Raw genomic sequence first — 27,230 nt, 5'->3', positions numbered from 1 at the left:
TCTGCAAATTGGAGCTTTGTATTGCAAGGGTTTATAATTAGAATCCCATTGTGACAGTCGTTGAAAGAGCATTAATGAGCGTTCTGATGTATTCCATATGAATATGAATATTGAATTTTTAATATTTTATGGCTTTCTAATTGCCTTGGTTGCTGTTAATGGGTTTAGCTGTTAAACGTTTCCCTGACTGAAGATCTAACCAAGTGAGGAGAGAATTGCAGCTTCCCCAAATCTTTGTGTATATCTTTAGCACAGATAGATTGCAGGACTGAAGGCATGTCTGTGACTGTGAATACATTTGAGCCAGTCTTTTACTCCCATACAAAGATAAATGTACATATAATTAGAAAATACATCACACACGCTACCTGATACAGAGTTTAATGGCCATATCGTTTCTTTGTGGAGCAAGTCTGCTGGCCTTAATCTTTTCCACAGCTGACATCTTAATAACTCAGGCCTCTCTATCTTTTCCACAGGAGACATCCGGATGTGGGGGAAGGATTAGTTTAATGAATTTGACAATTAGTAACAGAAGTTAATGACTGCATGGGGCTAAGTATCCTGATGGACATAGCTTGGGGGACTAAGGGCCTCCATTGCTGTGGGCCATAGATCCTCATTAATAGCTTTTCCGCCTGCTGGAGAAGACATGGGAAGTCAGGCCAGGCCTTTGTTTAGCCTGGCTTTGATGGGGATCCGAGAGATTTTAGACTGTCACACAACACCATGCCAGAATAAGAACCAGCAGGGTCTGATGACGGGCCCCAATGTCTGAACAAGGTCACGGTCATTTAATGTCAAAAACAAAAAGATCCCAGACAAGGCCCTTTATTTAACATTAAATTTTTTTCACATTGCAACCGCAAAGTTAATATAGTCTGTTGGAATTTTATGCATTAGATAAAGTCGTTCATGATTATGAAGTGGAAAGAAATTAATGCATGTTCTCAATATTTTTATAAAGAAAAATCTCAAAAATATGACCCCTTTTTCTCTGATACCCCTAAGTGAAAATGCAAGGCAAGCAGATCTTTTTTTAAAAGACAACTTATTATTAGATTTGTCATTTGTATATAATTTCTCAGATTATATCAGTCTGTTCTGTGTATAATAACATTAGACAAACACAATAGACAGGTCAGGCATAAATATAGAGACCATTAACATAAACCAAGGTTATAAAACAGTATTTACAAACTTAATGTTTCACTGGGGCTAAAACCACTTAATTATTTCCTCTATCAGAATATGCATCACTCCCTTTGACTAACTCTATAGCATTGTACTGGTACCGGTACTGGAGAAGATTATCTCCTTTAATTTGATGTGGTTAATGCAAAAATGAACTTGACAGAGTTTGAGGCAGAATTGTGATCTGATGGCCAAATGCGGTATGTGGCTGCTCCTGGTCTGTGTTTACCATTTCATATCAGAAGAGATTTAAGGAAGGAACGGGGTTGCATCAGAACCAGAAATAATGTGCTTTAAAGTGTGGATTTCATGTAATTCTGCATTAAAATTATACAGCAGGACATACCAAGTTGTTTCGAGTTATTCTAAATAAAAGGGGCTTATTTTTGACACAAATATCCTACATTTAGTAGCCCCTCAGGAGCACTGTGATTAATAGCTTTTAAAAACCCATCTCATCTGGTGACGTTAGAGGAAGAACACTTTTGCAGCTAGCTCAGCATTCTATAATGAGATGGATGGAAACATTGATGGTTGTTCCACAACATCTTGTCTGGAAATGGTTTATGTGGTTGAACCATCAGCCGGTATATGCTCAGGAGAGGGTAGTGATGCTGAGGAATATGAAGGCATCACAGCTTACAGATCAGAACTATCCAGAGCGGACAGTGTCTGACTCTGAGCTGGAAGGTGATGGCTAATATGACCGAACCAGACCCGGTAGAAAACACATTGTGGGGAAACACATCCTTTTACGCCTCTGGTACAGCTAGTGTATATAACCAGTTTATAAAATATGAATCAGTATATTATACTTTAAATGAAAGGTATAGTGGAGGATTTTTATTTTTTTGTTTTTTAAGACCTACCTTGTCCACTTAAAACATAAATGCACATGCACAACAGTGTATCTGCTCTGGAGAGGTAACACCTAATAAATCCGTGCGAGAGCATGCAGGAGCCAATTTCTCCTCTTCTTACTAGAAGTGATGTGAAATGATTTCTCCAAATAGCATGTGAAACTTTACCTGTCGAGTAGAAACTTAGCAACCGATGCATCAGTGGGAAGCCCAACCTGTGCTTTCAGTGTACCCAATCCCATGAAAGAATCTCCCAAAAACACTTTGGTCTTGTTTCTTTCTTCTGAGGCCTTTCTCTTCTTCTCATACACTTCATAGACACTTTTTGTCTTATGACCCTCGGCCATTTTCAAACAACCGCGTTAGGGCGAGCTTCAATGACTGTCTGAAACTGAAGCACGTAGGATGGACCTACGTAAACATATCACCAGAATGATTAAATATTAGGAGGACCACTTATTTTGATGATCCTCTTGAGAAAAACATATTGCTCCACTATACCTTTAACATGGTTTTCATATAAATCACAGCTGTTACAAGAAATTATTCTACTATAATGTTAAAGGAATACCTAGCAACTCCAATATTTATTTTGTTATGCCCTTTACCTTTGTAGAAATACTTTAATTAATTAATTTTCAAACCTTTCCGCCACAGACAGAGTCGGTATGCTCGGTGTCAGTTTCCTTTTCTGTGCCGCATTGTTCTCATTTTCAGAATGGTGATTGTGATGTTTTTGTGCGACCGACCTGAGTGCTCAGTGAGACCAATATGCAGCATTTAAACTCACACATCCTTACTCAAATCCTATCTGCCGTGTGCTCAACTCTGACAAACTCTGCTCTGCCATGCACTCTCATGCTTGAGTCTTTTTCTTTGGCCACTTGACAACCCATTTGTTGCATCATCACTAGTTGCGTACATGTGGTTTCATGTTAAATGTCTATCGGCCGCAAACCAAAAATGCACTTTTTGGTCATCTTTGGCCCAAAAATTTCCATGTCCAAGTTTTTGGTGATGATGGGAACGGCAGGTGAATGACTTGATTAATTAGATCAGCGACCGGAGCTGCAATCATGACACATGGAGGCTGAAGCATGAAGCTGCTACCCAACATGAGGCATACTTTATCTTAATTCATGAAAACTTCAGCAGATATCCATAACATTCCCACTATTCCAACCCTAAGTCGTTCTCATACGTCACTCCCCTTTTTTGCCTCATTCCATGAGCAGCGCTAGAGTCCTCTGTATGGCAGAGGTTTTTTAATAAAAGCTGTTTTATGCGGATGCCCTTGAAATTATTACATTGATCATTGGTATTAATGTTTTGGGTTACAAAAACATACTAGAAAAGTGCAATACCATGTTATCAAAACTTTAAGGCATATGGGGATCAAAATGTGGCTCTTGTTTTCCGATCGATCAAAGCTGCTTCCGCAGCTTAAATAGCTGGAGAGCTAAGGTGTCAAGCTAAATGTCTCTGCATTAACCTGGAGCTTTTGGGGCTGCATATACCAAAACGGAACTTATTTGCTTTTAATAAATAGGCCATCTGTGACAGAAAACTAGAATTGCTCATCACCACCATAGACAGGCAGTGTCAGCATAATGATTTGGAGAAGTTGGTCATAGTTAGAGAATGGAATGAGCTACAGGGCGATCCAAGAAGAAAAATAGAAAGGGACTACAGTAGAATTGAGTCTGTGGTGCGCCTCACCTTTTAGAAAAAAACAAGCAGCTACAGCAACAATGTAATGGCTCAGATCAAACGATATTTATACGTTAGAATGGTCCAAGTTCTTAAACTATATCTAATAAAATAAATAATTGGCTAAAGTTGAAAATTGCTTTTAACTTAGACCTCCATCCACTCTGTTTGTACAATTATGCACTACTTTGTGTTGCTGTATCCCATAAAATCACATTAAATGAACAAACTTTTGTGGTTTGCATTTGCAAAGACCTTTTCAAATTGGCCAATAATATTTATATTATTTTAACTATCGCAAAACGTCTTTTTTTCATAGCAATATGATTTCAGAAAACATCAATCATTCCTAATCTAATCCCTATTCAAAAGAATTCCACCTATGTCTTGGAATCGATTTTGTAAAATAATCTCCAGATCAGCACTATCCCCCTTCTTTCCAGCCTGTCTAATGGCGCTTGTGTAATGGTGACAAAAACAAAGCCATTTCCCAAAATAATCATTTCCTGAAGCCATTGCCAAATGCTCCAGTAGCAAAAGTCCCCACTGCAAACAAAAAGGGATGTGTAAGGAATTCATCTCATGTTATAATTAGTGGAGAGTAGGCTGTAAGGCTGTGTGATGGGATGTAATAAGAGCCCTGGAAAAAAAGAGGTGTCATTTAATTAGACAAGGCAGAGTTGAACCTTAGAGGTCCAAGTAACCATAACCGCCTGCCTCCTGAGAGAGAAAGCGAGAGGATAGAGGCAGACGGACTAAAATACACAAAGAAGCTGTTATTTGTTGTTGCTCCAGCGCTCTGATACTCTTGTCAGGTCCTGCCAAGTTTAAAGCCCAGGGACTAAATTGGTGATGATTTTGCACGCTCCTTTACAAACTCTCTCCTTTGTGAATCTTCTCAGCTTTCTGCCTGTCCTCTCTAATTCCACTCTTTGCCTCCTAATTTGCCTCTTTAAAGAGTGACAGTTGCATTTAGGCTAAAGGTTATCATTGTATTAGAGTGGTGTTTTCCTCTAGGCTTACCTAGAATTACATGACACCGCCTGCAGCCACCTTTCCCTCTATGCTGGCCTGAAATGTTATCAGTCTGACTTAATTACTGTCACTGTGTAATGGGATTGACTCTAATGTATGTTCTGGTCCTGGACTGTCTGGAGAGATTTCAGAACTTGAAGAAAATCCTTCTTAAGATATGTCTGTGTTTGACTGTATGTGTTCGGCTTAATACCTCACATCCTCTGTTCCACAGTTAGTGCGGTGCATGTGCACAGGGCGCATCCTTTATCTGATTAGCTGACACGCCTATGTGGAGCAGTGCACGCGTGTTTGCTTCTGTGTCTGAGCTCAGCATCAAGCCCCAGGCAGGGCATGGATTTCATTTAGGAAAGTATCAAAGGTTTACACCGTGTTCGCTTTAATCAGCATGTTTATCAGGCAGAGAAAAATTGCAGGAAGGGACCACAGGGAGAGGGAGAGGCAATGGAGGGGGGGTTATCTTAAGGACCAGTAGCCAGGGAAATTGATAATGGCTACAAGGTAATTTACTGGAGACTTGGGCATCCCTCCACTGCTCCTATCTTTGCCTTTCATTCTAATTACAGCCCATGTAATGTTCTAATGAATCTGCAGGTGTGTGTGGGTAGAGGAGGGGGGGCCGTGGAGGCATTTATGAGGATGCATATCCATCAGCATGTAGCTCTTGCTTGTGATAGTATGCCTCTGTGTCTGAGTGTCACTCCAGATAAAGCCTGTTTTCCTTTGAGAAGATTGAACACATCTCATTGCTGCGACAGCATCTCTCAATTGCATCGTCGTTGCACAGTTTTTTAAAGTGTGAATATGAAATAAACAGCAATTAAGTCTGCCTTTTTAGAGTATGATCAAAAACTTAAACTCTTGTGGCTTCAAAAGATTAAATCTTCATGCTTCTTTGGTTAGATTAGCTTTCTAGGCAATCCAACAGAGTGATACCATAGTTAATAAAGGTGTGGTTGCTTTTGGTTGTGGGAGCAGGTACCAGGCCCTGCAGGGAAATATATCCAGCTTCTCCATAAAACTTATCATCAAAAGGGAAGGATAAGAAAAACATTAGGTATCTCCACTGATTTTAAACCTAATAAAAAAAACAATAGTCCAACATCAGCAGATGACTAAATCGTCACCAACTGGAAACTAAATACAGCCTGTATTCTGTGCCTCTCCATTCTTCCTCCATAATCTGAAACATTGATTTTCAACTGAAATAAAAAATTGGCTTCATTGGAAGAGGATCAATGAACTACAGCCTGTTTCTGTCACTCGTCATCCCGATCAATGCTCTTATAAGTTTTCTCTGTCTTTATAAAAGGATATCCACAGTTGTAGCCAATGTTCTGGATACATCTGTCTGAGTTGACTTTTAAATCTCTAGTTTTTGTTGCACTCCTCTCTATGTCAGCCTCCCCAGACTTTAGAAATGGTCTTTGCATCAAAATTTTTTCAAAGCTACAGTCCCTGTTCTTTCTGCACGTTTTTTCTACCACAGTTTTTCCTTCCACTTAGCTACCACTGTGTTTGTGTCTGTGTAAGTTTTAACATCTCTGTAATAATTATTATTTTTTTTAATTGGTTTAATGTATTTTCCTAGAGGCTCATAGCAAATATGCTTGAAAAATATGACGCTGTTTGTAATGTATCTATCTAATAAGTTTCAATCACTAAGGAAATAAAAAAAAAAAAAAAAGTTGTTGGTTAAATTCTTTAAAAAAAAACGTTTGTGCACCTGTGAGATGTAAAGCTAGGTGTTTTGCACATGCCTACATTAATAGTTTTCATTGTCTGTTTGTCCTGACAGGAAAAAGAGGCCATTGAGGCGGTGTCAGTAGGAGCCATTCTGTCCGATTACCAGAGGGTCCGTGTGGAAAATGTGTAAGTCAAACACTGCAGATTTATAACAGCACAGCTTAGTTGCTTCTCAGTGAGGCACATTCTGTGGTCCACCATTGGAAAATGGTACAAGATCCAGTTTACCTCACTTGTGTGTCTAAACTAAACTAAGGCAGTGTCCTGTTTAAACACGTAAACACTTTTTGTTTTGTTTATTCTATTTTTATTTAGGCTAGTTTCATCTTAGTGTTTATGGTTCTTGTCAAGAGAAGAGGAATTAAACAGAAAATGTGATGATATTCATGATTTTTGCAATAAAGAAAAACATTTTTTGCATTTGGATTGGAGAAAAACTTAAGACATGCTTATGTTTGACTGTCAATAAAGTATTTTTTCATTCCAAGTTTTTCCCTAGCCTAGTCTCTTAGCTTTTCCTGTGAACAGAGCAACACAAAAACAATCTTTTATTACCCAATATTTAATTAACCTGTATTTAAACCATCTGTTAAAATTATTTACCTCGTGCTTTGCTATTTTGGCTGGAAAAGACCTTTATGCTCTGTCAATTAGTAGGACCTTTATGCTCTGTCCTTCTGCAGCCAGAAGGAAGAATACATGGACAGCTCCCATGTATCCTGAACCTAACAGGATTCTCTTGGTCTTGAGCAGAAGCAGACTCACAACAACATGGATCACAACAGCTTGTTCACATATTCAACCTGTTTTTAAATTCCACCACACCACAACATTTGTTGCAGAAATGCTATTTTGTCTTATCTTATTAGCACTCTCAGTTCTAATTACTTTACCAGAAGAGTTTAGCAAATTATGCATATGTTGATAGTGGCATTTCTAGCATCACATTTATACAACTGGTTGGCATGTAAAGTAGATACAATTGTTGTTATAAATAATTATTGTTATTGTAGTATCAATGTACTCAATATCACAAAGACCTACTTGAACTGCAATCAATATGAGCTGAACATTAAAGCATTCTATGACAGTAGACAGGGATTTACTTATTGTAACCAGAAAAAGGTTTTAGGATGATAACGTTATCAAGGAAATCAAAATATTTTATTTTCAAATCTGCAAAAATGAGCAATAAAGAACTTTCTCCAATAAAACATTGTTGATTTCTAATAATAGCTGTATAGACTTCTCTCTGTCTCTGCTCTGTTTGCAGTAAGCCTAAAGCAGAAAAACATGACCATTTTGTATGTTATGTTATGTATTTATTGCAATCCGTTTCATCATCCCAACATTTGCCAATGTTATGAGATAGTAAAAGTTTTTCACACATTGTGCAGCCCTAGTTTTGGTCCTGCTTAGTTGTGTTTATACCCTAGGGACATTAAAAGTCATGGAAATAAATTAGTGTTTTATAGATTTGTGTTGTGATGTGATGTGATTCGTCCAAAATATAAAAATACTTCCCTCTGTAAATGATGCCAGCATTGATGGGAAAGGATTCTACACCTATAGGAGTAGTAGGTGCCATTGCCAGATCCTAAGAGTTGTGTGATACAGCTGAGAAATGGCTTCTTCTTCTAAAAAAAGAAGGGTTGGTTCTGACTTAATGAGGCAAAGGGGCTCAGAGGGACACTGACTGAGGTTGCTGGTGACTTAATTGTTGGATTAGCTTTATCAGACCTAGCCATTGCACTATAGAAAAAGAGCAAGCAAGCTCAAGTGTGCCACTTACTGAAGCTCAATTGCGCCACTAACTGGCTTGGTGGAGTTAAACTTGTAGCTATCACCTTTAATTTAAAGGCATTGTGTGGGGCACCGATAAGGCCTACTCCACAGAATGGCGGACATAAACGACTTAGAATAAAAGTTGCATCCACATGAGTGTGCAAAGTACCAGTGAGGAAGCTGTAGTACATATGCCAGGCCCTTAGGTTGTGCTGTGACAGGGCCACAGAATTACAACCAAACCACCTATGTAAACACTGGGCATATGCAGAAAACTCATGTGAGGTCAAAGCAGCAAAAAAGTGTTTAAGAGGCACATACTGGTAACAGAAGAAGGTTAACCTACAATGTCATCTTTAAAAAAAAGATGTAGCTCGCATGAAAACACTGAAATATGAAACTGGCAAAGTGGGTCCACTCTGTGACCCACTTTGGAAAAACGACAGTTTATGCTCTATGAAAACGAAGGGTCCATTTGGGTACACAGATTAAATGATCAAAATAGCTTTGTTCTTACTTTTAATCGTATCACCTTATGGACAGGGCCTAACTAAGCCCCCATGACTTAGTAACAATTACCATCAGTCATTTGAGGAGACATTTTGGCTCCTGTTACCTCCTGCTTGTTGTTTTACACAAATTTGGTCTCATCTTTTAACAGAAGTCTTTAAATGGGGCGTTTTTTTCCCTTTATGAGGTGTGAACTCAAATCATGGTGACAGCTTTAGGACAGTGCTATTCCAAGATGGGGCTATGAAACTCTTCTACAGTATGCAGATTGTTATATTAAATCTTGCAACGCTTTCACTTGTTTTATAGATGCCAGCGACTTGGCTTGCAGCCCCTGGCCTACCTGTGGCGCAGAGACCAAGAGTCGCTGCTTTCTGAGATGATCGCATCCGACTTAAACGCCATCCTCATCAAAGTGGCTGCATTTGGTGAGGTTTTTTTTTTTTTTGTGACCAGAAAGTCAATCTCTGATTTAGTCACCTATTTCTCTTTTTCTGTTTCCTTATTCTTGAGGTGCCGGGTGTGTCAGAAACACAGAATTTGAATAAGTCTAAGATAGTGGAGGGAAGAAAAAATAAGTGGTGCAACTAAAGGAAAAAGGGGAGACGAATGAAGAAGTACCCTACTCATTAATCAGCGGCTTAGCAGCGGGGTTAAGACTTGCGCCAGCGGCAAAGAATTGAACCGCAGAAAGATATGGAAAGATAAGGAGCACAAAAGAGGAGGAGAGAGTTGTTATTGCGCTGTTGTATTGGGAGGGTGGGTGGAGACGGCTGGCAGTTGAGAAATACTCACAGGTGACTGCTCAGTACATTAATGCAAGCTGTCAATAACCACTGCATGTCTCCACCTTGCAGGAGAGGCTCACTTATGCATAACTCCATTTTTGTGGTCCGTGAAGTGAAGATTAAAATCTTGTTTCTTTAATTCCATGTCTTCAGCAGCTTCAGTTCTGAGGAAAGAGGTTACTATAGAGTCAAATGCTCTCTTCTTGCATGTTTTGGAGCCTGAGGACAAAAAGCTCAGATTACTCTAAAACAGTACGGATAGAAGTAAAGTTTTAGCTTTCTGCTTTCAAGTACATGATGTCAGGATCTGTAGCTACCTAGATTTACTTGATGGTGCAGCTGGATCCTTGATAACTTCCAGAGTTAAATGATTATCATGGCTATGGTCCTTTTTACACTTAGAGTATTTGCAGGGTGGAGGTCATTATATACACACTGTTTTCATGCTGTTAAGTGCTTGTTGTCACCTGTGGGAGTAATGAGTCGAATCGAGGTCTGTGGATGACTGATGACCTGCAGACCAGAATAACACATTCAGGATACGCTGCATAACTTTCAACACTTCCAATGCAATCCACTCGCAAATCAGCACTTAACTTTGCATCAAAGAAGGACTGATGTCGGACTTCATTTTATCCAGATCTCATTTGTTGTTGAAATTGATCTGCTGTTTTTTTTTAGGAAATTATTAATTGACCTTATGAAATGTACCCTGACAACAGACTAACAGGGTAAGCTGGAATGCCCTGACTTGATCTACATGCACCCATTTCTCTTTATACACAGAGTGACAAGTGGTTGGGTAGCACTGTCGGATAAATTTTTTCATAAAGAACATCCACCTATGGAAATTTAGGTCCACATTTATGGTCTAATCATGATATAAATTAATCCCTGTGAAAGTAATTATTTTTTCAAGAAGATGGCCCACTCTGTAAACATGTCCCCTTGTAACTGTGCCAAACTGCCAAGCTTTCTAATCTAAACACAGCTTGGTCTAAAACCAAATTCCCAACATTTTTTAAAAGATTACTATTAGAATAGAAGATTACCCCAGGTGCCTTTAAGTGTGTGTCTTGGTGTTCGCGCTGAAGATGTTTGTGTGAGTATGTGTATGTGTTTTGGCTACAGGTAAAGCGAGCAGATCGTATCAGGCCTGACTTCTCACCTGTCCCAGGGCAGTGGTAATTAGAAAGGAGAGAATTGAATAGAGGGGCAAGTGCCGAAGGCGTTCCAAGCAGCCCTCATAATTGCAGCTTTGGTGGGAGCAGGTCTGAGCAGTTCGGTGAGCTGTTTAGGGGAGATTGGGTAACAGAAAGGCGTACCTGGTGGGCTTCAGTTTTTTTGTGTGGCAAAGAAAGAAAACGAGTCTTTGAGGATTTACCTTTGCAGACATTTTAGAAAAGCGGGAGTGAAAAAAAAAAAAAAAAACTTTCCTGGGGCAAAGGTTAAATCTGCTCCTGAAATCTCAACTGCAACAGCTTATGATATTCTGTGTAAGGATGAAATCGCTTTGTTTTTTTGCCTATCTTCAGTTTTCAGCTATTTAAAGCCATTGAAGATTTATTTTCCATTATTATTTTCTCCAGTGGACCAAAATTACACCAACACCAGAGGCACGTCTGTCTAAAAACCAGATGACCCTTAACATCAGTCTTTAGATAGCATGTTTTTATTCTGATGACTTATTTTTAAGATTCCAACCTTCATAGAGGGGAGTTAGTTTAGTTTATGCAAATTAATGCTCAGAAATGCTTCTAATTAAAGGAAAATGTGTTGTGTGGTTGTGGAGCTGTCTCTTTAAAATGCAATATTTTATGGGCTGACCATGCTAATTGGCATTTCTAAAAGCTAATATAAAATATTCATGTAATTAGATAATTGATTGATTAGTGCAGGTATGCATCAGGGCACAGGTTCAGCAGTTAATTGGTCCGGAGCTGCACAAATAATTGGCACGTGTGAAATCAAGGTCTGAGTGTATGAACTTGAATGAAGCCTTTAGACTATCAAAAAACAGAATTAAGTTGATCCTTTAGAGAAGGTTAATGGTCACAAAACGTACAATTAAAAGGTTTTGATGTTGAACAGTTGAGTTACTTTTGCCGAAGAAATTTAGTTATATGTGTTTCTTTCTTTTTTATTTAGTTTTTTAGTAAGCTTCAAATGATAGTAGTTTATTAAGTAAAACATATTTTGCAAGATTTTTGAAAAGAACAACACTAATTTGTTGAAGATTTATACACCTCTTTCACACTGATTTGCTACTTCAGCCTTTACTGTCCATGACCTCAGCTGAGGGGTCAGCTTGCTGTTAAGGGCTGGTTATACTCCCGCAGCAGTGTGTCACAGTGAGCTTGTCGCAGGTATGATGCAGTTATTTTTGATTTATGCCCAGTTTTGAAGCGTGGTCTGCACTATGTTATTCCATGCCACAATGCAAGACGGACATTTAATAACTAGCTTTGGGTCTAGATACGGCTGAGGCGGTGAGGAAGTGGGGCCAAGTTTGTGTGACAACGAAGGGACATGAGGGGGAAAAAGAGCGGGGATCCAGGTGGAAAAAGGGTCCCAGCGTTCTGGCGCACCTCGCTCTTCTAGCTGGTCCATCTTCACGAGTCGTTTTCCACAATAGCGGTCATACAAACAAAACAAGCCAGTTAGGTACCAAACAGGAAATATGCATAGTGTAGAGCGGATGTAGATTTGACCAATCAGAGACCTTCTGTCTGCGGCCACCTACAATTTTGGAGTGGTGCAGCAGAGTGTCTACGGAGGGGGCGGGGGAATATCTGCGTTAACTGTGTCTTTAGACTAACACCTTTCTGAGAGAAACCCAAATGAAGCGTTGTACATGCTGTTATGATGCTAGATATTAAGGCTGCTCTAAAATGCTCTTTTGAGACAGAAAAACGTGTGGGTCAAATTTTAATATGCACATAACTAAAATAGAAATGTCAAACACTCGCCTCATGAGATTAAAGCATCTCTGTAGATGGAGCCTGGTTAAACAGTAAAACTGAAAATAAACATGAATAAATTCCTCTCACCCCTAATAGCAGATAGTTTAGGTAGCTACGCAGGGAATTGGTCTGGATGAGAGAAAGTGGCAGCTAGTCTAATTAGCAGAGAGACACCGGTCATTGCAACGTAAATAGGTCTTTTAATGTGCGTAATTTGAGTGCCTTGTGCTCAAATTACTTCTCTAAATTTTCCTTAGGTGTGACTGTGTGTGTGAATGGTTGTTTGTCCTGTTTGTCTCTGTGTTGTCCTGCGATGGGCGACCTGTCCAGGGTGAACCCGCCTCTCGCCCGTAGACAGCTGGAGATAGGCACCAGCAACCTTTGCGACTACGCTGTGGATAAGCGTGACAGAAAATAGATGGATGGATGGATGGGTACATTTATGCATTTCTTGATACATGTTTCAAAGCATGAGTCGTTTAAACCAATAGAAAACTTCAACTACAGTATCAACAGTTTAACCACTTAGGGCAGCACTGAGATGGTTTTAAGACATATATTGGAAAACTAAACTAAAGCTCAGATGAAAATGTAAGAATATGCACGGTAATATTACAATAAGACTCCATCAGTCCACTTTATACATCTGCAAAAAAGGTGGCAAACTTTTCTAAAATGATAACATTTCTCTAAGGAATCTTTTTTGGCTATAAATCCTTTTATTTTTGATTGGGGGAAAGAAGTGAATTATGCTCTATGGTATATTTTTGCACTGTGAGCACATGTTCATGCACACTTTACTGAAGTCTGTTTATCTTTTATTTTCTTATTTTACTTGTTTTCTGAAAAATAAGATTAGCTCCTGATGGGATTTAAGCACAGTTCATGCTGCCTATTATGCTGCTGCCACCAACAGAATTTGAGTTAACAGCTTGACAAATTTCACATATCCAGTTAATCTTAGCGTCCTTTATGCCGTACCACTTCCCTATCCTTTGTTCTTATTTCACTGCTATAATCATCTGTCTGCTTTGCAAAGATTAGGAGATAGTGAACAGCTATTGTTTTGGTAAAGGGCCTTTTAGAACATTGTGTAAAGGCTGATGCGGCTCACCTAGGAGGGAAGAGATGCTTATTTCCTCCATTTAAAAGCTAAAATGTTACACATCATGAATCCAATTTTCTCTGCTTTTTTTTCTCTAAAAGGGAGGGATTAAAGCAGAGCTGTCGGCTCGCTCACCAGATCTTAAGACAGCCGTTGATGTCTGCAATACTGCGCTCAGCTCAGTTTAGACAGTATCTAGAATCTCCCAGGTTTTTAATTTGGCATTAGGCTCAGTAAGCATAATCACAAGCAGTTTTAATTAAATAGGCAACCCAGTGATGTAGGTTACAAAAATCTACCTTTTCAAGGGTTGAAAGACCGATCTTGGTCTCTGAAAAGATATGGAAGAAGATAGTGGACTGGAGATAATTGTGTCTGTCCTTAAGAAGGTTAGAATTTAGAGAAGTCTTTTCTCCTGTCTTAACTTCAGTAAAATAAATTTGTCTCTTATTTCTTTAAATAAAATATACCTTTTATTCCAGAATCTTTTCTTTGGTTTAAGTTCTGTTTCTCTCACAAAACACTTGCTGCCTCTTGCCTTGTAGCCACTGAGCCTCCTGTGATATAATCAATGGTATGAAGCCAGAGATTATGATGGATTCTTTGGGTACTGATGAAAAGTTTGCATCCATTTGAAATGCACGTTCTTATCTTACATAATACGTATTAGTCTGATAGTTTTAAAGGTAAATTTGAGTCTTGAATGTTTAGGATAAAATAATGATAAGAAATATATTTTTTAAAAGCAGAAGTTAATACGGAGGTTGAATTTATTGTGATTTTTTTCACTGACATGCAGATGCAAATATAAATATACCTCTCCTAGTATTAGATGTATTTATTAATCATTCAATTAATTATTATTATTAATTATTATTATTATCAATCATTTAATATGACATATTAAGAAATCCCCATCAGCATCCAGCATATGTGCGGTTTCTGATAGATACGAGAAATTTGATTCCTGGTATGGTGAAGTACCAATTGTTTTCATCCAATTTTTTTAAATAAACTGCGTTAGTTTTTTTTTTTAATATATAAGAATTATGCTCTTAGTTGTAGTTACCGATCTGTCATTACTATATTTTAATTTGACAAACCGCATCTTCTCGCCGTTCATCTGTTTGGTGCCATTGCAATAGCGGATCTTGACCTGGCCGGACCGGAGCGGACCCTGCACATTTTGAGTATATTCGGCTCAACCTGCTGCTGTGAAGCAGGATTCTCCACCATGAAGAGAATAAAAAATAAATATGGATCCAGGCTTAAAACGAGCACCTTAATATGTGCTTGAGAATGGCTTTGTCTCCATTCAAACCCAGGTTTAAAGCCTTGCAGGGCAGCCTAAATCCCACTTCTCTCATTAAGACATAAAATAAATAAATAACAAACGTTCAGTTCAGGTGTTTTAAAAAACATGTGAATCAGGAAATTGTCTATGTACCAAACTGAAAGCTTGTTTTCTCTTCTTCAAAAAACACTTTAGGTTTTAAAATGGAAAAATTTTCTTTTCTTTTTTTTCTTTTTTTTCTTTATTTAAAAATTTAATGTATAACATGGATGCATAAAAAACTCATTTTATTTCAGTGTTAAATTCTGTTTAAAGTAAAAGATTATAATTAAAAATGTCTCCGGACCTTTACTAGTTGGGGATTTTCTTTATTCTGACCCCGCTGATTTTTAATTGGTTACTCCTGGGTTAGGGCATAGGGCTTGGAATCCTGAGGTTGTGTGTTTGAAACCCACTCCCACAGCCTGCCGCTCTGGCTCTCTGAGCAAGACTCTTAACTCCTGGTTACTTCCCGTGCATTGCACAGTGGCAGCCCACTGCTCCCCAAAAGGGGATGAGTTACATGCAGAGAGTTCATTTCTCCATTGTGAGATCACTAAAATTCAATTCATTTATTTTATTATCATTTTTTTGGTTGTGGATCATCAGTTTATAGAGTTGGGTTGAGGGTCCTTTCAGAAGGTGCATGTTAGCCTGCCTTTTCATTTCCAAAACCACTTTCGATGTCTTATTTTGTGTCCTGTTGGGTCACACTACCTGTTGATTCTGTGCAACATTGAAGAACATTGTGGTAGATTTTGATTTTTTTAAATCTTTGTGCATTTGTGGGTATGACAGAAACTCCCAGAGTGATACTACCACATTGTGCTTGCTTCATGGAAAAGTGTAAGATGTATTAAATTGACTTTACTTTAAAAAAAAAAAAATCTCAATTGTAGCATATGCAAGTTGGAGACATTAAATATGCACAATTCAACGATCTTGCTAATTTTGAGGAGTGATTATAATTTATTTTTGGGGAATCATTCTTTAGAGCTAATCTGCTTGCTGAGAGCATCCCACTTTGATCCATAACTGCTTCTCAGGTTTCCTTATTATATTCCCATGTTATTCATGGAATTCTTTATTCCCAATTTGACGACAATTTTTAATTCATCAATCCCATTATTTCTTTACACCCAATTGGTGGTCAGTAAATCTGACTCTAATCATAGAAATATGATTTGGTTTATACATGTTTTCCAACATGAACATGATGCCAAGAATCAGAAGTGGTTGATAAAGGTGAATATTCTTAAAACTGTTGGAGCCAGAAAACCAGCCAATTTAAATGAGCAGCACCAGAAAAGTCCATTATTTATATGATGTGTGCATCATTTCTGTTCTGCAGTGTTTGAAAATCCAAAATTAATTTAAACTGCAAGCTTTTTTTTTTTTTTTTGGGGGAAAATATAAAAAGACCAACAATTAGTATGATATTCATGTCCATGAAGACTGGATATAAACTTTACTCTGCCACCCCTAATCTAACTTTTTGTAATTTCATGTGTGGAGGTGGTTCTTGGTTGTTGTTTTTGTTCTTTATTTGAACACATGGTTTTCCTATTGAATCCACTGAACATCTGTGAGAGCAAATTAAGTTTGTTTCAATATTTATTTATGTTCAGGCAATGCTTTTAACTGACTGATATACTTTTTAGTGCTAGACTCACAATTTCTCTGTAGGATATTGTATTTTTATTATTAAACATTAGTTTTAATGTTTTTTTTATTCAAATTCAGTTCAAGAAAGAAAACTCCTTTCCCTGGTCTCCTGGCAAACTTTGTCTCCTGTCTTAATATTACCCTCTAAATCTTTACTGAGCTTCTAAAAATGCATTTAGTCATTACTGGACATTGGGGTTTTAAAGTTCACTGAATTTAACTGGACTTTTATGGGATAATAAGATGTAAAAAGGGCCTTTTAAAAGAGAGTCTTCCCTTTCAGTCCATCTCAGCAAAGCTTGTGTCTCTCTAAGGAGAGGTCTTGCTGTCTCTAGTGGCAGACTAATGGCAGCTTCTAGTGGGCTTATTTGGGTTTAATGTGGCATAATGAGGTTAGGTAATTGGGTTTAGGTCAAGTTGTAAAACAGGTTTAGAGGAGACAGAGATGTGGAGATCATGCAAATGAGTGGTGTTAGATCGCCAATGGCTCACGCTGATGGCTTCTTTAAGACTTTGCAAAGTATATATTGTACAAGTACGGCCTTATTCCAGTTTCCTTCATGTACAAATGGTTTCAGTAACCTTAATTTTATCTGGAGCATCAATTAGGAAAACACTCACACAAGTGCTAAGTGGTCTTTAGAGAAATGGTTCCACATTAATGCCATCTTACTATGGTTTTATCACTCAGTCTTGTCGTTGCAGGTTTCAGTCATCCCTTTCTCCCCTTGTAAATATCAAATCATGTGTCATATATTATTTAAGAGCTGGGAAGTTAATGAACATATTAAAAACTCCCCCCCACCCACAGGAGTTCAGAGCCAATTTTCAAAATTTGTTAAAAGGCATGACTAATTAAAGAGGATTTTTTAATTGGATTGAATTTTAATGCTTTTCTTCACCCTCCTTATTACCTTTGTGGCGGGGTTAAGATGAGAGGATGTTGAGATTAGATATTCTCACACTAATTAAGACTACAGATCCCCTGGGAGGAGAATAAGGGCCTGCTCATTCTATCCTTTCACACCCTGTCTACTCTCCTCCTTTCCCCTCCCTCCTCACCACTGTGGCCCTCGGTCTCTCCTCCCTGAAGCGCCGGACCACGGGGACCCACAGGAGAGACACAGCTGGGATTAAGATGAACGCAGGGATGGGATGCGACATCCCCTCCTTCACATCTCTTTTCCATTTTCTTCTCGTCTTCCAGCCGTCGCTCCCCATGGGGTCTGAAGATGACACATTAACCTTTGAGGTTGTCAGGCCATGAGAGACGAGAGATTCTCACATTAGGATTAACTTCATTCGTCTAATTAAACACATGATCATGCCAATGAACAGTACCATGCAATCTCCACTAGTAGAAGACCTATATTTCATTTTCTGGAGAAATTTTGAGGTCAATTCACCAACTATTTTTATTACAGTGGCATCACTGTCTCAAATCTACAACCCCACCATATAGGTCATCAGTAGCTTGTTAATGATCATGTCAGTCACTGAAGTAGTTGCAAAAATATCAGATGGATAATTTACATGTGCTTCCAACTAATCCAAAAATATCCTTCAAGGTCCATAAGACTAGATTACCAGTTAGTGATTATTGAAAGCAGAGTAAAATCCAGTCACAAGTTATCAACAAGGTAAAAAATGTCCACTCCATTTTCAGGGAGAAATGATCTAAACTAATTTGCAAGCATATCCTCTCAAAACTAAGAAACTATCTTCCTAAATAAAATGCACAGTTTCTTCCTTTGGTGCCTTCCTCTTCTAAAAAATAAAGTCATCAATAAATATTTATCTGCTCATCTGATTGGGCAAAGGTTAGAACAAGTTCTCTGCATCGTACTTTCTCTCCTTTCAAGTTAGTAACTTCACAAACATTTGTCCTCTGGAGAGGCACATGTACACTCTATGTGACATATATAAAAAAACAACAACAACAATAAAAAAACATCCACTTACAAAAAGACCCATAACAATGGAAACTCAACATATCACATAATATTACTTTAAATAATTTCAATACAGAATCAACTTGGTGTAATTTACTTGGTGTCTCTCATCATCCCCTTGAAAATACTTCACAGATTCTCTGTGGGGTTTTGTTCAGGCCAGTCATCACGATCATAAAAAGATCATTGAAGCAAGTATTGGTGCTTTTGCTAGAGTGGGCAGGTGCCACTTTCTATTGGAAAAATGAAACCTGCATATTCTTAAAGCTTGTTGAATTAGGGAAACATGAAATACTGTAAAGTCATACAGTGAAGAGGTTTACTATTTATGGACTGGATAAAACTCAAAGCACCCAACCCAACAGAGGATACGGCTCCCCAAATATCACTGTTTGTTACATAGATCACTCCTAACCCCTTCAATCAAAGGAGATGCATCATATAAATATATGATGCTAAAAAGTTGTTTTTTATCCCTTTTATCACTTCTTCACAGTCCGTGCTTGACCCAAAATAATTGCAAACCAGAGTAAGCAAATAATTGAATACATCATAAGTGTGCGTCATACGGAGCCCTTAAAGGAACATTGAGAGTGGCAAAATAAAACTCTAGTATTATTGTTAATGCATTGCAGCATTTAAGTCCCATCATTGTATTTTATTTTAGCTAATTGTATAAATATTGTCTATACGCCCACTGCATTAATCTGGGCCTGCAGATGTCTTTCCCACCCCCACTTTATTCAACATGTTGTTGACGATTATAACTTGCACCAACTTTTCTATATTAAATCTATCCTCTAGTTCACTCCAGACATAACACGGTTATACAATAAAGTGATGGTTGGTTGGAATTATAATGCTGCAGCTCCAGAATGACATGAGTTATTGATAGATTGAGGGTATGTTTGTACTGTTTACATTTCTAACAGTCCAAATATGAAGAATGACTGTAAAATATTAAATCTGGATCTTGTGGAACAAAAACTGTCTCATTAGACTTAGATCTCTTTTAGAAGTGGAATTTATAAAACAGATTTTTTAACCTGTGCAATTATGTCTTTTAATATTTAAAAAATAAATTCAGACACCAAAATTTGGATGCAAAATTTCACCAGCACTCACAATTCTTCCAAAACAGATCAAGGCTTCTGTTATCCAGATTCTTTTTAAACATTTCCTTTATCAAAAACGACAAAAGCATATATTTACGTAAATAAAACAATACAGGCCAATAGTTTGTCCTGACAGTGTTTACTTAGTTCCTTTTTGAGTCTGAAAATATTTTTACAGCACGCACAATACCAGTATTTTATCGCAATCTGCTGGCAGTACGTTCACATTCATTAGCTCGCCAGTGTTGGCGGATTCAGCTTTCGCTTCGATAACACCAACAATCCTATTGTATTCAGAGCACTACTTGTGTCAAACCCCTTTTGGTATCTGATATTATTTCAGCCATTTCACACTTGATTTTGGACTTTCAACTCCTCTACTTGGGAAAATATGTCCTTGTTTGAATCTATTCATGTGCAATGAGTACCTCTGGTCACATGGTGTTATGATACTGAAAAGGCTTTAGTAAACAAGCAAACAAAGTGTAAAACACAGAAGTAATGAAAGCTAATAAGCGAACATGGTCCCATAAGAGGAAAGCATGTATTCAACCAGAGTGAGCTACTGGGGAAGATATTTGTAAAATCAAATTTTGTGACTTGGCCCCTTCAGTTAATCTAATTAAAAATTAATAATAATAATCTCAGTTTAGTTTAAAAAAAAAAAAACTTTATTGTAAGGTACTTGTTCCCCATTTAAAAAGAAATTTAATGTATCAAAGATCTTTAGCTTAATTTGTTTGGTTTCAGTGTCTACACCCTGATCCTTTTTTACTGTAAAAGTGGAATAAAGGGAAAATACTACATGGCTTGGAATTTCCTCAAATTTAACAGTTAATGTCCATGTCCTGTTATGTTTTTATTGTTCTATTCTTTGTCATAAGCACCTGGTATTGTAAGCTTTGTTTTTCGTCCAAGCGCTGAAGAATGTACTGTAGGAAATCGAGGCATTCACTTTCTGTCTGGGGTGAAATGGAGTTCATAGTTGAGCCCTTATTTTATTTTCGTATGCCAAGGTGTTAAAATCATGACTTTACCTTTGCAATCTAAACCTGTTCAACATGACAAGGTTAGTAAACTGGTGACAGATTTATTTTGCCTTTTAATTGGTAAATTAGACAAGTTTTTGTTAATCTGCAGATTTTTATATATAGGTAAAAAAGGAAGAGTGACTTTATTTTTGTAAATGCTAACTTCAGCGCTTTAGTCTTACTGTCTGGGGAGTCGGGGCATAATGAGTCTGTATTTTACAACCATGCCACACAGAGTATGCATGGGAAACTGACCAGCACCTTTTTCTTTCTCTGTCTTCTTTCACTGTCTGTGAGTCACTTCCATGGACGATTTCAGGGGAAGAGGAGAAACAAGACAAATAAACAAGATATCTTTCCAGAGATTATGTTCTCAAAGGGGACTAGATGTGCATGGGGTAGGCAAGGGTGCACTGGGGGAGTTTGTGGCTGGCAGTTGAAAATTGTTGCCCTTACAGAGAGAAATCTGTGTACACTACTTGCAAAGTCAAACAAATAGATCCAGGGTGCAGGTTTTGGAGTGTTTTTGTGTGACTGCCCGTAAACCTCCCTGCCTGTCATCTTCAATCACTGAGTCTGTTTCTGATCAGACCTCTTTTTGCCTCTCTCTTTCTCTTCCTCTCTTTCTCTCCCTGCATGTGTGCACCATGTTTGTGTTTGTGTATTCTCCTCTGTTTGTACTGCTTTGTGAATTTTCTTCTGCTTTTTCCATGTGGATGCCAGGTCTGGATCCAGAGAAGCACTTAGGAAAATCCCTGGCCTCTATGCAGCCCTACTTGAAACAGGTCCAACACTCATACATCTCCATCTATCTGACCTCAGTACTATCTAATATTTTAGCATTCACGTTGTATTATTTGTAATGCTGATTTATACAGTTTCAGTCAGATGTTTACAGATCAACAACATAATGTTATAATACTTTTTGAAACAACTGTACTATTTTTTTTTTTTCCTCTTTAGTGATTTGAATTTGTTACAGGCTGACTTCCAGTTTATTCTGGAGCATCTTGATTACTAGCCCTTCATTTAAGAGGGACAGAAAAGTTGATAATCTGATAATCTTAAAGGCACACCATGAAACTTTTGGCCACTAGGAGCGGGTTGCTCCCCAATGGCCACAAGCTCTGCAGCACTGTTGCAACAATTGTTGTAACATTGTTGAAATTTCGCTATATTGTTCTCAGCAATGAATATTTAGTATTTAGTGATGTACTGTAGCACAATTTATACATTCTTGTAAATTGACTAACATATTACACATCTTTTCCCCATACAAAACTATAGTATTTAAAACAATTCTTTGATTTGCTTAAGCAGCTTTCCCAGAAGTATGGAGTCCATATTTGTGGTGAAGGAGGTGAATATGAAACCTTCACCCTTGATTGTCCGCTCTTCAAAAAGAAGATAGTCATGTGAGTGAAGCAGTCCAACAGTATAATGCGACAAGGTGTTTTAACCTCTAAAATACCTGAATTTCTTCTGTTTGTGCAGTGATGAATCTGAGACAGTGATCCATTCTGCAGATGCTTTTGCTCCAGTTGGTTACCTGCGTTTCACCAAATTGCATACAGAGGACAAATGCAGTGTGAGTCTAATTTCTATTTATTCATTTGGTTTAAATTCCATATCAACAGTTTAACGAGAAAAAGTTTGAGTCTCTGCAGGGGTGATTACGTTCTGACAGCACCAATGGAAAAAAAAAAAAAAACAGTATACCAGAACACAGCCCTTTGGTGCCTGATAACTTTGTAGATTAGAGGGGAAAAACATAATTCTGCAGGGTAGGATCCAGATCAACCTCCAGAAGGCCTTTCTAACTCTCCTTCCACTCATTCTAGCTCTTGGTCTCTCCTTTCATCTCCCACTCGTGCTCCTCCAGCCCCACATGGCCTAGTTTGACGTCTGCAATATTCGCTACAGCCTGAAACTAGGCCCAGCTTAATAAACATGTCTGCTCGCATTAAGGCGCTTTGCATTCAGGTAGCTGGCTGAGCGGACACAAGCAAGGGTTGTGGGGAAGGAGGAGAAATTGGCTTTTGGTAAATTAGAGGCTGAATTGAACCTCAAACACTAGAAAAGGAAGACATGTTTCACTCTCCCTGCAAGAGTGGACAACAAATTCTACATTTCTTCAATTGTGACAAAAAATGTTGATTTAGGTCAAATAGTTTATGTATTTTTCCTTAACTATTTTTTTCCCCATGTTCTTGTTTTTCAATTTAAATCGTCCTAGAGGATCAGATTTTGTCTTTATGTGTTTGCCAGCTTAGTTTCTCATCGTACCAAGGGATCATGTAGGTGAGTTGCAGATCGCACTGGATATGCACATGTGCCTCTCTATTTATTTGCAGACATTTTTACATATGTACTGTACATCTTCATGTTAGATGGGGGAGGGTACTCTTTGGGACAGGAAACATACCCCCATCCGACAACCCCTGCGACCCTTCAGCCTCAACCCCTTAAGCCATATATTTTCTGCCTACTCCCCTCCCAGCCGCCTCCACCCCCAACATGCAAATAGACGCTTCATGCTCCTGCAGCCCCTCTAGCCCCCCCTAGGTTGCTGGAGAAAGAGCAGGAAAAACCAGAGCCTGAAAGAGTAAGAAAGAGGAGGGAGAGAGGCATGGCGGCGGTGGTGGTGGGTGGGGGGTACAACCAGGGGAGAACCTGCCCTGGTTCAGCTTTCTGAAGCTCTTCTCGTCAGGGTGACAGATCTGCGGTGACACCAGCACTAGAGGAAACCGCACCGGGCTCAGGGGGTGGGGATGGACCACCATCATTTGCCCTCAGTTAATGCTAGTCAAGCTATTTTTCATGCTGGCCAGGAGAGAGGGGGTGAAGTATAATTAATTTGATTATCATATGGCCTAATGTGGCTGACAGGAGACAAGGAGGGGGGTGAGTGAGTGTCATGCGGCGTGAGGGTTGCACTGAGGAAATATGAAATATGTATTTAAACCCACAACACCCTTGTAGGATTTGGCAGGTAATATGTAAGCCTTAAAGAATGGTAATGATTTGTTATTTAAAGAAGTAGCAGCAAGCAGAGGCAAAGTATAAGTAAACAGATGCAAAAAATAAATAAAAATAGGGGAACCCAAAACATGTCTCACCGAGCTACGGTTGAGTTTTGACTGACAGCCACTATGATTGGGATCTACAGTATCAGAAAACACCGCTCTCTTTTCGCCTGAGCCGCGAATATGTTAGCAAGTTGTTTCATATTCATTCTCCTTGAAGTTATGCACGTCCGGGTCCTTGTCATGTAAGACTGACGCGCACACGCAGTCTGCTCGGTGGCGAACGTGAAAAGGTTGGCTAATTATACAGCGTTTTGTATGCCTTCGCAAACGGCTCTGCGCTCTTTGGTGGGCACTTGGCCTGATGTATTCCCCTGTGGTGCTTTATTGCAGGATGCGGTGGCGAGAGCTTTGCCCCATGGTAGTTGTCCTTGCCAGAGCGCCATTGACAAGATGACTGAGGAGGTAGAATATGCTGATCAAGCTGAAGACAACCAGCACAAATTTACATCATACTGTGACCTTAGTTGTCACCAGGGCCACGGTGAGATTCATTTGTTGTGAGGCATAGACATGCATGCATGAGTGTGTATATATGTCTGGGTGTGTCAGATGATATCTTTGTGTGCTGTTTGCTGCTCTGGATCTGTGTCATATGTGGCCAGCATCATAATGCCGAAACTCTAGCATGGCGGTTTGACAAGAGCTGCCATTTGAGTAGTTTATGTGGGACAGTGTCTAGATTAAATCTTTTCTGACATAAAATACATATAGAAGGCTTGTTTATGAAGGAACACACATTAGAAAATGTTTCAAACACCATCAACCAAAATGCATTTAAAGGTGAGGATCCTGATTTTATTGTTATCACAACCCACAGTTACACCTCCATCCTGCTCAAAAAGATCTTTGAGAGGCTATCAGTGGATCTCAGGAATCAATGGACTTAAGAGCCAAGATGTTGGGATTGAGGGCCAGACACTGGCAGCTTTTACTATGCTTCAAGGTAAGAGGAATGGCGCCAATAATGCCTGAACACGGTCCTCAAACTTTCACTCAGTTTTTTTTTTTTTTTAGAAATGTAAATCTGAAAGCCAGTTCTGTAATTCCTAAATAAAATCCATGTGCCAAACTTCTATGAAAGACTATACAAGTAGAAATTACTCAGAGAAGCAGTTAGGAGGTCTATGATAACTATAGGGCGCACATGGTAGAAACGGTTGATGGGATCCGGAGGCAAACATAATCCCATTGTTGATAGAAATTTATAAGGAGTAATATTTGCAGTTTTTGCTAAGGCATTTTACACTTGAAAGAATGTCCTTTATGCCAAACAAAACCTGAATTTATACGTGTTACCACCACTGCTACCCTGAAATGCAATGTTTATAGGGTAATCCAGCAGAGATGCTTTTCTTCAGAAGGGAAAGTGGGCCAGGCATAATGGGAAGATGGATGGAGCTGAATGCAGGGCAATGAGTTGAAAATGAAGGGTCACAGAGGCCCGCTATCAGATGTGACAAGGCTTGAGCTACTATGGAAACAATATTTTATGTGTACATCTAGTAAATAAGTCCCCCCCCAAAACTGCAGTTGGTACAGTAAGAATTCAATCTCCAAAGGGCTGACTTCTAAGGTTCTTTTGGTCAAATCTTAAAACCATGTCATGTTTTAATTTTGCTTTCCATTAACAACTGATTTGTGTTTGTCTTTTGTTCTGTTGGGATCTAATTATCAGCCTTTTTCTACCCTCATGCTGTTAACTTAGCACACAAGATAAACAGCAGAACTTAGAAACTTTGGTTTGACTCAGAAGTGCTTCCTATATCTGCAGTGTGTTCCAGATTCTGTCAGTCAAACACATGTGACTCAGGTAGCATTTTAAATCACTTTAAATCAACAAAAAAACAAAAATTTTCCAACACATGTTCACGCACTGCAATGATGTAGAGTTGGTTTATCATTTTTGCCCTGCAGATATTTTAAAGTGCACACTTGTTCCCCACTGTAGTTCTTTTTTTTTCTTGTTTTTTTTGTTGCTTTTTTATGGAGATGGAAGAGCAAAAGATGAAAAGCATATTTAATGTTTATGGTGGTGCTTGGCTGAGCAGCCCCTTCACAGTGCAGAGACAATATTAAACAAGTTAATATTTAATGAACAATCGCTTTGTATGGGGGCAAAGAAGTGCGAGGCGTTAGCTTTGGCAAAGAGAAAACAAACTTGAAGCTCTTTCAGTTGATTGTTGGGAAAGAGGGAAGCTTTGCTTTGAGCCATGGCGCTTGCCTTTGCATCCAAAGCCTCCCATAGGCACACCTACTGCGCTGCATTGCTCTAAGGGGAGAGGGGCCACAGGTACTGCTTTATTCTTGAATCCCAATGCACATGCTTTAATGTAAATAGGTGCAACATAGAATTATACTAAAACAAGAGCAATGACAGAAGGTAAACCAGACTTTTTAAAAGAAATTCGTTGTGGGACCAAGTCAACAATTTTCTCTGGATGTTTACAGACTTTTAAGGTAGTTTTCAGATTTTATAATCTGCTGCTTTTAATGTTTGTTTTTTTTTTATCTGTTCCCAGACGAGTTAAAAATCTATGCTTTGGAGATGAAGAACATCATTTTGGTTCATCTTTATGTAAAGAACATGGAGGATTTTGTCTCTCTTAATGCAGTTTACAGGAAATATTTCGACATAAATCCTCCAGCCAGGTAAAAGATTCACTCTCTTTTTTTCTCTTGTTTATACTGTTCAAACTTGTCATATTTTTTTCTGTTTGTTTTCTTGTAGGGTTTGTGTCCAGGCACCTCTGCCAGCCGGACAGCTTTTGCAGATGGACTGTTTCCTCCATGACTGGACTGAGCCCCTGGAGGAAGGCTGTTTCCGACACAAAGAAGCACTGCATGTCCAGAGTCTTTCCCACTGGGCCCCTGCTAACATCGGGCCATACAGCCAGGCCTTCAAGGTAAGGTTCACCCCCCCTGCAGTATGGATAAATGGATGTAATGGGGACAAGACATATTTAAGAACGAAAAGAAAAAAAAGTGCAGGATTAGCCAGGATTAATCTTAGTATTTAATAACTCTAAAATACTTAGATCAAAGTAAAAATCTGAATAATTCTGATAGCAGTTTAGCTTGATTAAGGGACATGTTTACATGCAACACATGAATGTATTTTGTAGAAATATACAAACAAGATTTTTGCTTTTAGATTGTGTTTTATATTTCTATAAACAGATTGCTTTTATACCTTTATATCATTAGCATTAATTGATGGTATTCCTCAGTGGTCAAGTCAGACCACTCATGGGATGGAAAACGTTGCTGTAAACCTTAACTCCAATGAACACTTTATGAAAGACAAAAGGAAAATTTAGCTGTCATTTTAATCCATCTTTATCCTCTTAGA

At 38.6% G+C, this 27,230-nt stretch overlaps 1 protein-coding gene across 1 annotated transcript in view; it reads left to right on the top strand.

Annotated features, from left to right (window-relative positions):
* dph6 (diphthamine biosynthesis 6) overlaps positions 1 to 27,230 on the top strand; it is an 82,373-nt gene that overhangs the window by 14,578 nt on the left and 40,565 nt on the right. The window contains exons 4-12 of the mRNA XM_015390020.1: positions 6,598 to 6,671; positions 9,150 to 9,268; positions 21,516 to 21,577; positions 22,113 to 22,207; positions 22,287 to 22,380; positions 24,212 to 24,362; positions 24,699 to 24,824; positions 26,401 to 26,530; positions 26,610 to 26,784. Of these exons, the coding sequence (XP_015245506.1) occupies positions 6,598 to 6,671; positions 9,150 to 9,268; positions 21,516 to 21,577; positions 22,113 to 22,207; positions 22,287 to 22,380; positions 24,212 to 24,362; positions 24,699 to 24,824; positions 26,401 to 26,530; positions 26,610 to 26,784 (1,026 nt within the window). The remainder of the gene's footprint in view (positions 1 to 6,597; positions 6,672 to 9,149; positions 9,269 to 21,515; positions 21,578 to 22,112; positions 22,208 to 22,286; positions 22,381 to 24,211; positions 24,363 to 24,698; positions 24,825 to 26,400; positions 26,531 to 26,609; positions 26,785 to 27,230) is intronic.

The sequence above is a fragment of the Cyprinodon variegatus genome, unplaced genomic scaffold (genome assembly GCF_000732505.1).
Source record: "Cyprinodon variegatus isolate N-32 unplaced genomic scaffold, C_variegatus-1.0 Scaffold21, whole genome shotgun sequence".
Taxonomy (NCBI): Eukaryota; Metazoa; Chordata; class Actinopteri; order Cyprinodontiformes; family Cyprinodontidae; genus Cyprinodon; species Cyprinodon variegatus.
The sequence above is the reverse complement of the archived record's forward strand: the minus strand, read 5'-3'. Positions and strand labels throughout refer to the sequence as shown.